Here is a 13,397-nt window from a genome sequence, read left to right as displayed (position 1 = left end):
AACAGACTCAGTTCTAACAGATCTGGGACAAACCAGGGAAAATAGATTCAGTACTAACAGATCTGTGCAAACTAGGGAAAATAGGCTCAGTTCTAACAGATCTGGTACAAACCAGGGGAAACAGACTCAGTACTAATAGATCTGGTATTAACCAGGGAAAACAGACTCAGTTCTAACATACCTGGTACAAACCAGGGAAAATGGGCTCTGGACTAACAGATCTGGGACAAACCAGAGAAAAGAGTCTCAGACTAACAGATCTGGGACAAACAAGGGGAAATAGGCTCAGTTCTAACAGATCTGGGACAAACCAGGGAAAAAAGACTCAGTACTAACAGAGATGGGACAAACAAGGGGAAATAGGCTCAGTACTAATAAATCTCTACAAACCAGAGAAATAGACTCAGGACTAACAGATCTGGCACAAACCAGGGAAAATAGACCCAGTACTAAGAGATCTGGGGCAAACCAGAGAAAACAGGCTTAGTACTAATAAATCTGTACAAGCTAGGGAAAATAGGCTCAGTTCTAACAGATCTGGGACAAACCAGGGAAACCAGACTCAGTTCTAACAGATCTGGGACAAACCAGGGAAAACAGGCTCAGTACTAATAAATCTGTACAAACTAGGGAAAATAGGATCAGTTCTAACAGATCTGGTATAAAAGGGGGCGGGGGGAAGGCAGCACATATTAAGGGTGGAGCATCACTGAGGGATTTAGGAATTGCTGGTGGGTCTCTGTTGGGACAAATTGGACATCCAGGGATAGTTCTGGGGAGGGAGGATGGAATTATGGGTGGAGGAATCATGTTAAGGAGCTTTTCCAACCCCTGCAATGCCAAGAGGGCCAATTTGACTTCCTGCATGGAACTTTCTTGCTGTTCAGGAGCAAAGTAAAAGGAACATCCAGGAAAACACATGGAAGCACAGGGAACACGAAGAAAAAGAAGGTTTAAATGACGGAAAACATGGCTAAAACAAAGGAAAATAGGATGGCTCAGAAACACCCTAAAAATGAACAAAGCCATCAAAACTCCAGTTTCATTCTGTGATCTAGAGAGACTGAGAAAAAAAAGACAATAAAAAACCCCTTCAGTCACCAATTTTAATCCTGAATCCACATTTTCAAAGCCGAAATCACTGGTTAGAATTTGCTGATGTGCAAGGGAAGGGAAGAGCTTTGGTGGGGCTGGTGCTTAAAACAGAAATAAAAATAAAATTATGAAAATAAAAATGAAAATAAAAATGAAAATTAAAATGAAAATAAAAATTAAAAACATGTTTCCAAGACCATCTTTTTGGGTTTTTCCCCCCCACCACCTACACTTTTTTCTCTTCTCTGCCCTCACCACAGGGACAAAACAAGGGGAGAGGGATGTTTCCCAACATTTCTCTGGAGCTCCAAACCACTTCATGAATTATTTGGGGATCACAGAATCACAAAGGCAGGAAAAGATCTGGAAAAGCATAGAGTCCAACCCTTCTCCCAGCCCTTCCAAGGCCACCACTGACCCATGTCCCCAAGTGCCATATCCACGGGGATTTTGAACACCTCCAGAGATGAGGATTCTGCCCCTAATCGAATCCCAAACCCCTCTGCTTCCTTCTCCATCTCAAAAAACCTCTAAATTTGATAGACAGAAGCCAGGCAGTTCCTTTTAAATATGGATTTAACAGAATTTAAGGGAATTTAATGACCTTCATGTTGCAGGTTTTACAGAAATTTCAAAGGATTCACCTTGGACTTTTTAGCATATTTTTAGCATTTCTGTAATTCCATGATTCCACAAGTTGTTTGGAAGTTTCTCAGTATAGAAATCCCACATTTAAACATAAAAGCAAGAGTCTCCACAGGTCACAGCTCATTCATCTCCCATTCCAGGAGGATTTCCCTGTCTGCTCCACACACAGCAATTAATAAACATGGAGAAATGCCAGAGGGAAAATATTCACTGTATCCACTTCATCCATTTTTAATCCCCCTGAAATCAATTCAATGCCCTGAAAATTCCTGTTTTACACAACTGGTAAGCAATGGATCCCCTAATTAAATATCCCAGTCCATGGAAGGGGGGGACATGCAGGAAGATCTTAGAAGGAGAGGGAAAAGGAAGGAGGGAGAAGCCCAATCCCACCTGCTTTGGCATCAAAGCCTCACGTTCCTCAGCGCTCCCCAAAAATGTGATCAGGAATACCAAAAAGAACGGGAAAAAAGGCAAGTCTATCCTCTTTCCACACGGCAGAACTTGGAAAGAGCCAATCTCTATCAAAGCCCAGATTTTCCAGGGAACAACACAGCCCAATTTGAATTTCAAGTTAATAAAAAGGCTGAAATCACGCTTGGAATTCTCTGTGTCCCACAAAGGAGGGTTAAAAGGAGGATTTCTACCAGGGAAGCTGTGGCTGCCACATCCCTGGAAGTGTCCAAGGCCAGGCTGGAGCAACCTGGGACAGTGGAAGGTGTCCCTGCCCATGGTAGGGGGTGGGATTGGATGAGCTTTAAGGTCTCTTCCCACCCAAAGCATCCCGGAATTCCATGAGCATCCCTCCCAGGCTGGGAAGTGCAGCAGGACCGGAGGGATGTTGTGCACTGGAGCGACACAAACTCCCTGGAGACTTCCCAACTGGTTTCGCATCTTTGGGCTCCTGGATTTTATTCCCATTTATTATTCAGCAATAAGGAACATGGAGTCAGTCAGGCCCTGAATTCCAGCATCTCATCAGCATATTAATGAGATCCTGGGAGGGAAAGGATCCCAGCGGGAGGGAGAACAAACACCACTGGAATCAAACAAGGAGAGGTTGGATTCCTCACCCCTGATTCCACACCAACAGGCTGATCCATCCACAGCACTGCTGCCTTCCTGGAGTGGGTGCAGGAAAACAGGAAGGGGAACATTCCAAAGGAAAACCAGGTGGTTCAGCAGCTCAGATTTTGTTGGGGGGGGAAGGAATTCTACCAAGCCTTAAAATCAATTAAAAATCAGCCTCAATTCAAACAACAGCTTCCCAACTCTGCCTCTATTTCACCAAATAACTGTGATTTAAAACCTCCTGGTTTAAACTTGATTTTTATTTCCTCTAAAAATCCATCTAAGTCACCCCACACTTTAAAAATTCTTTAGGAAATCACTGTCCTTCAAGGAAGATCAGACTGGGAAAATGAAGGATATGAATAAAGGGATGGTGCTCCAAGTCTTTGGGTCTGTGCCAAGGATTCCCCACTCTTCCTAACACAAGGATTTCTCAGTTTCCCCAACAGCCAATTTGGCACAAAAACTTTTATTATTTCTCTTGGAATGGATCTCTCTCCCCACCCCCAGCCCCCAGGTTTGGAAAACAGCAAAGAAACGAGAATGAGAAGAAAATCAGATTCAAACCGATCCTTTCAGCCAAAAGCAATCACAGAAATAAAAATAATAAATATTAAATACTAGAAAATATTCACATAAAACTAAAAAACCCACATATTCAAGCTGCCAGTCTCCTGATTGCCATCCTTGTTTTCTTTCGGCCTTTATCCCACTGGAGTTTTATTCCACAGCTCTTCCCATAAGTTCTGAGCCCAGCCTCAAGAGTTGCCTCTTTTCTGTATGGAGGTTAAAATTTCAATTTTCTCCTCCTCCTTTGCTGTAGAACTTTATATTTCCTGAAATATTCCAACTAATTCAGATTTAAAAGGTTTTTGTTCCCTGGAATATTCCGTACACAAAGGAGCTGAGAGTGTCCGATGCTCACTTCCACAAAAGCACATTCCCAAGCAATTCTACACATCGGGGGAAGTCAACATGCCCAACAGGCCCCACAAATATAAAGTCTTGACACAACATGACACCCAAGACCTAATTACATCCAAAATGGGAGAAGAAGGAGCTTTCCAAGGCTCGTTTTGGAAGGTGCTCGTGAGAGCAAAATCCATGGGGAAAACCACCGAGAAACCGAGTTTTACCACCTAAATTCTTTCCACATCGGAACCCTTCAGCTGCAGAATTATGGGAAACATCTTGCAGTGCCTTGTTGGAGTATGAAAAATTACATTTTTAGACAACTCAGTTCCAAAGAAGGGCTTTAAACCAGACTCGCTCCTCAACATCAGATGGGCTCAAGCAGAGTGGAACCTGAGAGCAAAGAACTCAGCCAAGAGCAGGGTTAAGTCCCCACCTCCAAGAGTAACTGTACATTCTCCAAACAACAGGAGATCCTGGGGGGATCCTCACTTCTCCAGCTGGATTATTCCAGCATGTGCATGGGAAGCTCAGCTCAGCTCTGGAGGGAAGTTGAGCCCAGCTGCAGAGCCAAGCCCAGCTCAGCTCCACACACAAAGCTCCCACTGACCCTTCCAGCAACTTCTTGCCTGTTTTGTTTATCCAAAGAAACCCCCTTTTGATCCTTTTCCTTAGGATTTCCAGGGCATCCTCCTATGGATTCAACTCTCCTCACTACTCACTGCACTGATGCTGCTGGAAGGTTTTCCCTGCGAATCCCGTTCCCTGATGGGAACTCTTTCTCCCATCGCTCCTAACTGACCACCTGCTCCTCCAGTGGGACATGGACACTCGGGAAGGAGCCAGGGAACACCAGTCCTACCTGTGTATGCCATGTTCTTCGGGTTTCCATAGGGAGCCCCCGGTTGGACGGGGCTGTAAACAGGATTCATGGTGGAAGACCAGGAACTCTGGGAACAAAAGAAAAGCAGAGTTGAGATGTTGGCTCCAAACATCCCCGTTAGAATTCCAGACACAGAGAGCTGGGAAGGGAAGGCTTTACAACCAGACATCACAACCAGAGAGATATTTAATAATTCAAGGCTTGGATCTCTCCGTTAATTCCCAGAAATTCTCCAGCACTGTGTGTTCTGCCTACAAATGGAGCAGATGGATCTGACACATCCCTGCTCCAGGGGGGCTCAGCATTCATGACCCCACTTCCAGCTGCAACAGAGAGGAGAAGCCACCAGTCAGACAAGGAATCCTCTCCCTTGGGAGAGGGAAAAGTTCTTGGGTGATGAAACCAACCCCAACTGAGCCCCGACCTTTGGGGAATCAGGAGATCAAAGCCCATCTGCAAAGATTTGTGGAGTGGGAAAACCCGGAGGCCAAGGCCTGGCTCCTGGGCAGGGCATCCAGTGCCACCCAGCCCTCTCCCAGACAGGGACATGGAATCAAGATCTTCCCTGAGCCAGGAGATTCCAAGAGCCCTCGCGTTCCGGTGGAGCCGGGTCAGCTCCTCGGGAGTTTTCTTCAGAGGAAAGCCAAGGAACTTGGGAATTTGTGTCTCCCAAGTGTCAGTTAAGCAAGTGGCTCAGTTAATTATCTTAATGAAGCACATTCTCAGTCGTGATTAAGGGGAAAATCAGTCATTAAGCTCTATTAGGCAGCACATTTGTCTGCACAGTTATCCAGTGACGATCTCACGCCAGACCCAAAACCATCCTGCCTTCCCAGTCCGGGGGTTTTTGTTCCAATGTGCTGTTTTCCAGGTCATAAATAACCCCCTCCTTCCCAACCAAGTGTCTGGTGATGGATGCACAGTTTGGTGGATCATTAACTCCTCCTGCTTTACCTTCAATCATAAACAAGTCCAATGGTGAATGGCAGCACCGACCGACTTGACAACAATTAGTGCTTAATTAATTAGCTGTCCCTCCACCCCCCAGCTGGCACAGGAGAAGCAGTTCTGAAAGCCAAGGAAATCAGGGTTATAAAGCAAAGCCACAGGGACACAGGGATTGCCATCAGCGGCCTCATGGAGTGTTCAGATCACCAGGAAAATCAGTGTAAAACTTTACGTCCATGGAATGTTTGGGCTTGGGACTGACATTCCAGCAGACGGGTTTGATGGCCCTTGTCCAAAGTCCCCTTCCCTGGGGAGCCTGTTCCAACATCTATGAATAAAATAAAATAAAATAAAATAAAATAAAATAAAATAAAATAAAATAAAATAAAATAAAATAAAATAATAAACCTGGCATCCCAAATCCAGGAAGTTCCTGAAGTTATTCTCGTTATCCTTTCGAAATAAGGGAATAAAATATTTACAAACAGAGTCCTAATGCAAAATAAATCTATTTTCCAGGGCGTTTAAAGCAGTGACATAGACAGGTGAGTCCTTGTGTCAAGGTGACCTTCCCTTTCCCCTCCCATTGCATTGTCCTTGTGAAAGTAGGATGGAAATGCTTTTGGGAGCCCCTTCAGGAAAAGAGCAGGATTTTCTCTGTGTGCCAAAAAATCCCTCATTTCCCACCAGGTAGCAGAAAACCAACATGAAGAGTGGGAACAAAGAGAGAAGGCAAAGCAAAAAAGCAACGTTCCCTCCCTGACCTGTCGGCCCTCAACATTCATGTTATGCAAATCACATGCAAATCACATCCAGCCAAAGTCTCCTTGAACATGAAAAGGCCTCCTGACCTTGCACTGCATCCAAATCCCAATAATTTCCTGACAACTTTTCAGGGAAGTCCTTTGAAGCCTGACTCTCACTTGGGAACCACAAACAGTAATTAAATTAACTCCCATTTCAGCTGCTAAAGGTTCATTCAGGAGGTTCCAGGGCTCTATCCCACCTTTTCCCCAAAAAAGGCTGCTGTGAGCTCAGGAATTTGTAATACAAGGGGATTCCCCCCCAATTAACAGCTCTTGTTTTAATTACTCTTTTATTTTGGCTACACCAGATCCAAAAGTTGATTGGACACGCCTCACGTGGAATAAAATATTCTATTTGCCATAGAAATAGAACAGGAATTCTAATGGAAAACAAGAATCATGGAATGGTTTGGGTTGGGAGGGACCTTAAAGCTCATCCAGTACCATGGGCAGGGACACTTTCCACTATCCCAGGTTGCTCCAATCTGGCCTGGAAGCAGCTCCCCTGCAAGAAATTCCAGACTGAGGAAAACCCAAGGATGTTGGCAGAGCTGGTCTTATATTGGCTTGTTTTCTCTTTCCACAGATGGATCCCATGCTGTGAATTCCCAGCTTTTCCTCTGCGGGATGACGGGTTTCACCCCCAGGTGACCCACAAACACATGGATTTCTTCAAAGCTCCCTGTGTGTCCAACTCTGCTCTCAGCAGTTCCCAAACAGCTTCCTTGATATATTCCCTATTAATTCCTTTCACTGCAAGCCTTGCTGATGTTCCCTTTGGAAGTGATCCCTGCTGGAATCTTGTACTCCCGACTGAGCCGTGTCCTCCTCCAGCTGATCATCTCCTTTCCTTTATCTCCACAACCCTAATTCCTTGTGTTTTGCTGGAAAGACCTCCAGGAACACAAGACACTTCTCTCTGCCCCTTTCTTTCCCCAAATGATGGATTGGGAGACTCTGGTTGGCCACTGGGAAAAGCCCTTCGGAGAGGTGGGCACTGCATTACTGCACCAGGTTCACCAGGGATATGCTGGATGGAACGGTTTTCCAAGGTTTGGGATATTCCTAATGGCCTCCAGCCAGGAGTTTCCTTCTGGTGGGACACCAGAAACCTTGGAGGGGTGGGAGGGCAGCGCTCCCACTTTTCCATTCATGGATATCTCATACTCAGTCAGAGAAATGAGGTTGTGATGCCTCATCACCCTCACAGCCAAGAATTCCTTCCCAATATCCCATCTAACCCTGCCCTCTGGCACTGGGAAGCCATTCCCCCTTGTCCTGCCCCTCCAGCCCCTTGGGAAAAACTCCTTTATGGGATTCAATGAGCGTCTACAAGGACTTGAAGTAGGAATGTGATGAATTCACAAGTTTTGTTTTACTTGGAAAAAAAATTCGACATTCCCAGATGATGTTTTGGGAAATACTGGGTGGCACTTTTTTTTTTCCCTTTACAAAATAACAGAGTTCCTGGTTTAATTCAGTTTTAGGAGCTGATTCCAACAGCAAGGAAGAACTAAGGAATTAAATCCATAATAAGCAGGCCAAGGTGTAAGACAGGACCTAGGCCGGATGCTTGTCCTCTGGAAAACCAGTCCTAAGATGTTCCACAACGGCCCAGGGAACAGAGGGAAAGCACAGGGCAGGACCTGGGTGATCCCACAGGAATTGCCAGGCAACAGGAGGGGAAAAAAATGTCCCTGATGGCAAGAAAAGGAGGGGAATTGTGAGAGGAGCCACGACCTCTCCTATCCAGAGAGCCTGGGAATACACATCCAGAAAGAACAAGGAAAATGCTTCCCAAGACCCCTCCTTCTTCCTTTAGGTTTGTTTTTTCCCCAATAAAACCTTTTAAAATCAATATAAAATATTCTGGTTATTCCTTTTCAATGAATAACATGTATTGAATCAAACTTAAGTTGATCATTTGATATTTAATTCCTTTAATTACAGACATGCATTTGAATGGAATGGGGTGGGAATATGGAAGTCAGAACACAGGGAATGACATCCCATAAATATAATATACATTTCTCCATAGAAATTTCCCAAGACACAACCATCCCTGCATTACTGGGATCATGCCTTCCCGGTATTCCTCACTGGCATTACTGGGAATGTGTTATCCCACCAGCATCCTTCACTGGCATTCCTGGGAATGTGTCTGGAGCTCTCCTTTTTTATTTGATGCCAAATACCTGTTACTGGCTGGAAAGAGAAGGAGAAGTCTGATCCCAAAGGACAGGAATGATATTGTGGAATCCTATCCTGCATTTCCACAAAACACAAGCAAAATATTATTTTTAGGAAAAGGATTTTTCTCCCAGAGGGAGCACTGAAACAGGCTCCCTAAGGAAGTGGCCACTTCCAAAGCTGCCAGACCTCAAGGAGCACATGGTGAGATTGTTGGGGTGTCTTGGAGCTGGACCTTGATCCTTGTGGGTCTCTCCCAACCCTGGATATCCCTGGATTGTATGATCTGCTGTGGCAGCCATGTGGGAGCAGAGCAGAATTCCCATCCCTCCATAGCTACATTCCCGAGCTCCTGAGTGACCCAGGACTTGTAATCCCCTTCCACTGGAGCGTAGTGGATACAAACACTAATCCTCCTGATTTGCAATTCCCAGCTGATCCCGAAAATCTTCTGCAGACACGGGATGGGGGAATAGAAAAGGGAGCAGAGACACAACAGCAATGACAAGGCCAAGCCAAAAAACCTCCTCAGCCCCTGACAGCTGGAAAACATCATGGGATCAAAAATCCTGGGATCAATAGGAAAGCCATAAGAACTGAAGAATGCTCCTGGAGGAATTGGATTAGGAAGGAAGAGGGAGAAATTCCAGAGGCGGAGGGAATGTAAAAGCAGCAAGTGCATCTTGGAGCCCAAAGCCAGGAGCAGAGGCTGAGTCACAGCAGCTATATTTGGAATAAATCCAGAAGAATCATTCCTAAAATAGGTGAACTAAACCCTAAGAAGGAGAAAAAGGAAATTCCATCCTGAATATAAAGTGAAAAACCTCCTCTTGCAAAGTTCAACGTGGTAAGGAAAGCTCTGGTCTCACCAGCATCCCAAGGGAATGAAACACCGAGGGAGCTGAAGGGGACCTTTGTTAAACATAATCCTGGAATTACAAAAGAGCCACAGGAAAACACGGCTCCATTTCCAGCCTTGTAATCCCGTACTTAACACTCTCTGTCCCTCGGAAAGAAAAGAACACCCCTGTTTTGTTGGGGTTTGAAGGCTGGTCAGTGTTTACCCACAGACCAAAGCCAGGCTCCAGCTGAACAGCGGGAACAGTAGGAACTCCAGGAGTTCGCTTTCCCAGGGGTGATGAGACTGGGAGAGGATGTGCAGCTCTGGAAAGGTTTGGGAACTCTCAGTATTCCCAAAAAGAGGGGGCTCATACCTCCAGCAGCTCTGCCTTGCAGGGGTGGCTTTCTTAGCAGAGCCAGCCCACGGATCATCTCCTGCCAAGCTCCTTCCCTGATGTTCTCCGGGTACATCCCGCTCCGGATCCAGAGCCAACTACCCCATTATGTGGCTGTTAATTAGGGCTCCGTGTCACCCCCTGAGCAATTAAACATCATCTCTTGCTCTGGCTTTGTTAAATTGATGTCTACACCCACATCCCACTTCCCAGGAAAGAGCTGGAAGTTGTGCTGCAGCCGGGCTGGGTTTAGCTCCCCCTGACCAGGATTTTGGGGGGATCTGCTGGTCCATATCCTATATATCCTACACATATTCCTGATATAGGCTGGAGACTCCACATGGGGCTGTGTAATCTCCTGACAGACCCATCACCCACCAATCCAAAGAAACCAACTTCCAGAGGTTTCAGGTGCATCCAAAGCTGCTCCATATAATTAAACCATCCCAGATTCCTGAACTATGCCATGAATTCTTTACAGGGGAAAACCTATGCGATAAATCAGGAATATAGATCTCTGTATCCCGTTAGAATTATCCCAGAGGCAGAGCCTTGCTGGGACCCTTTGGAGCTCCAGGTCCATCCCTAAGGATTTGCTGTGGCACCTTTCCAAGTGCTCTTAATATCCCCTGAAAACAGCTTCCCTAGCACAGAATCAGAGGGACCTCTGGGAATCAACTCGGATTCCTCAGGAACAAAGCCCCTGGTTGTCCTTTGACCAAATCATGGATCTTTTTCTATCCCCAGAAAGCAAACGTGATCTGACAGTTCCCTTTTCAAAGGTTACCTGGAACACAGAGCTGGGAATTATTCTGGGAGAGGGATTCAACACTGGTCCAACTTCCCCCAAGTTTCCCTCACAATTCCCCTCCAGCCAAGGGCAGCAAATTGGAAGCTGCTCCACATCCCTGTGGGATAATGGCCTAACAGAAGTGGTAATTATTTCCTTATGTTAGGAGAAAACAGCCCTCAACTAGACAAAGACATGGAATTGCTCATTTCCAAGTGTTTCTGGATGAGTGGGAAAAGGGGGAAAAAAGATGACCTGGCTCTCCCTGAAATGCATCTGAAATGCATCTCCTACAACTCAAAATCAAACCAATCGCCACCAAAAGCTGCACGTGTTGTTCCTACCTCGGGAATATTGGACATTCCCTGGCTTATTTGGGATTTTTCCAGTAGCAAGAGCTGTCTTTACCAGGAGGACTCCAAGGACCAAGTCAGCCACGCAGGAATTCTGCAAACAAACAGCACTTCAGGTCTTCCCTGCTAAGGAAAAAAGCTGATTTGGGACAGGGAAAAACTGCCACTGAAGATGTTTCCAAGGACTTGGCTTGGAATGACACGCTCTTGTTTTTCTGACCTCACTTGTCTTGTCAGAACTATTTCGCTGAGCAGTATTTTAGAGCCTCCTGTGCCCAAAAAATCTGGATTTTTCAAAAAATCTACATTAGCAGTCGATTCCCACCCGGGATTCAGCTGGAATCCTGCAGACACAAAACCTTCCCGAAACAAAAAGCCGGTTTTGCCCCCTCCAACGAACGATTTTAAGGAATTTTTTTGGCTCTTCAAGTTGTCTTTTTTGTCGGAGGCAAAAGAACAGACACATTTCTTCTTGTGTACAACTTTCCAGGCTTGCCAATTAGCTCTTATTGCCAGATAAAAATGGAATTCCTCGTGCCACAAATGGAACCATCACCAGTTGGGGTGACTGGGGAAGGGGATTCAAGCACGACCACGCCTTTTCCAATTGCAGGAGAATCCGTGGGCTGTTCTGGCTGGAGTGAGACCATCATTTTGACACTTTAATAGGAGAAAATGGGAAATAAATGCACATAAGGAACCCAACTCCAGAATGAGGGAGAACTTTGGGCACAAAGAATGGGTGATTTTGCTCCACTTCCAATTCATGTTCAGTTTTCCCAATGTTTTTGTGGCCACCCTCCTCTTCACTACACAACCACACCACACCCAAGGCTGACCAGGATCCTAATGATTCCCTCATTAGCTGAACTTCCCAGCAGAACACTTCCCAAGAAAGGAAAGGTCAAAGCCTGCTGTGAGCAGAAGGAAAATTCCAAAGGAGCAGGAAACTCAATTTTTAGCTTTCCCTACTCCCAAAGTCCAGCTTTTTAGGATCCACTCCTGCATGGAAAAGCTGCCCAATGTGGGCTCAAGGAAAGGCTGTTCAGTGACTAGAAATAAAGTGGAAAAGTTCAAGGCCACCCATTCCCAAACTGCATGTGGGATTTCACCCCATTCCCAAATTGTCTGTGGGATTTCACCCCATTCCCAAATTATCTGTGGGAGGGACTTCACCCCATGGAGCAAAGGCTTTGAGGAGGACCCTGTGGGATGAAAAGGAGAAAGAGGGAACCTTCAGCCTTGAGGGAGCACGTGGGAAAGTGGGAATAAACTCCCTGGAACGTCCATGTCTAGACAGTGCCAACGTCTTTGTGTTTGGGAAGAGGGATTAGGATGGAAGTCTGGCTGTGCTGCCCCTGGGGGGATATGAAACCAGGAGACACTTTGGGCCCTGCTCCAGGAACCACTTGATCAGGAAGCAAAGGAGGTTTGGGAGAGGGAGAGGGAGGGTTGTGCTGAGCAGTCACAGCAATTAACGGAGCGGGGCCGACGGGGAGGGAAAAACCACCGGAATAAAACCCAGGAGAAAGGAATTCTGAGAGCAGGTCAAGGCTCCCGAGGGGATCACCCTTCCAGCTGGAGACTTAACACGACAGACAGTCTTGAAAAAGCTGAGCAGGGAGATTGTGCTGATCCCACGGTGACCCCAGAGCATCGGGATGCTCAGGCACAAGCCAAGGATTAAAAGGGAATGTTAAACGGGATCAGCACTGGCTGAACTAAGAGGTGCCTTCTCCTTCTTCCCTTCCTTTTCGGGGCTTTAAACTCTTGCCAAGAAGCAAATTTTGCAGAGGTGACAAATTCCCATTAATTTCCAACTGATCCCCCAACAAGAAATCAGGGTTATCTTATGGAAGTCAGTCATTTTATATTAAAGTATATTTAAATGCTATAAATGTATTAAAATACAGCTATATTAAGTATAGATATATAAATACATTGAAATAATATCAGTATGTTGGATATAAATATATTAAAATAATATAAAATATTAAAATAGTATAAATATATTAAAATACTATAAAAATAGTAAGTATAAATATTTAAAAGCAAGGAATTTTCCACAGGGTTGGAAAAAGGCAGCACCTCAAGAGCAAATGCCTTTGGAAAGACAAATCCCCATGGAAGATGTCGGTGCACCATCACACACATCCCAAATATTCAGGCTGGTTGTTGAGCCAAGGAACTTCATGGTTTCCACCATTTCCTCTCGTCTAAGGACCCCAAATCTGATGTCCAGCAGTGGGAAATGTGGAGACTTCTATGGGCAGGTGGAGATTGGAATGGTGGAAAAACATTTCCAGGTGGATCATCATCCCACAGTCAGGTGTTCCAACCCCCACTGCCACAGGGAAGGAGGGAAGAGCTGGAAGATCCAACTGTTGGCTCCTTAATGGCAAGTTGGGATGGAAACCCAATCCAACATCCTTTTTCTGAAGCAGTTAAAGTGATAATATCCAAGAG

The 13,397-nt window shown here is 45.5% G+C and overlaps 1 protein-coding gene across 4 annotated transcripts in view; it reads right to left on the bottom strand.

Moving 5' to 3' along the window:
* The window catches only part of FAM168A (family with sequence similarity 168 member A), a 78,949-nt gene that overhangs the window by 31,552 nt on the left and 34,000 nt on the right, over positions 1 to 13,397 (bottom strand). For 3 of the 4 annotated variants that reach the window (XM_064643939.1, XM_064643938.1, XM_064643937.1), the window contains one exon: positions 4,589 to 4,676. In XM_064643939.1, the coding sequence (XP_064500009.1) occupies positions 4,589 to 4,658 (70 nt within the window). In that variant the 5' untranslated portion in view covers positions 4,659 to 4,676. Of the gene's footprint in view, positions 1 to 4,588; positions 4,677 to 10,922; positions 11,036 to 13,397 lie in introns of those variants that run through there. The other variant, XM_064643936.1, reaches the window with a different exon arrangement.

This window comes from Pseudopipra pipra, chromosome 2 (assembly GCF_036250125.1).
Source record: "Pseudopipra pipra isolate bDixPip1 chromosome 2, bDixPip1.hap1, whole genome shotgun sequence".
In the NCBI taxonomy this organism is placed as follows: Eukaryota; Metazoa; Chordata; class Aves; order Passeriformes; family Pipridae; genus Pseudopipra; species Pseudopipra pipra.
The sequence above is the reverse complement of the archived record's forward strand: the minus strand, read 5'-3'. Positions and strand labels throughout refer to the sequence as shown.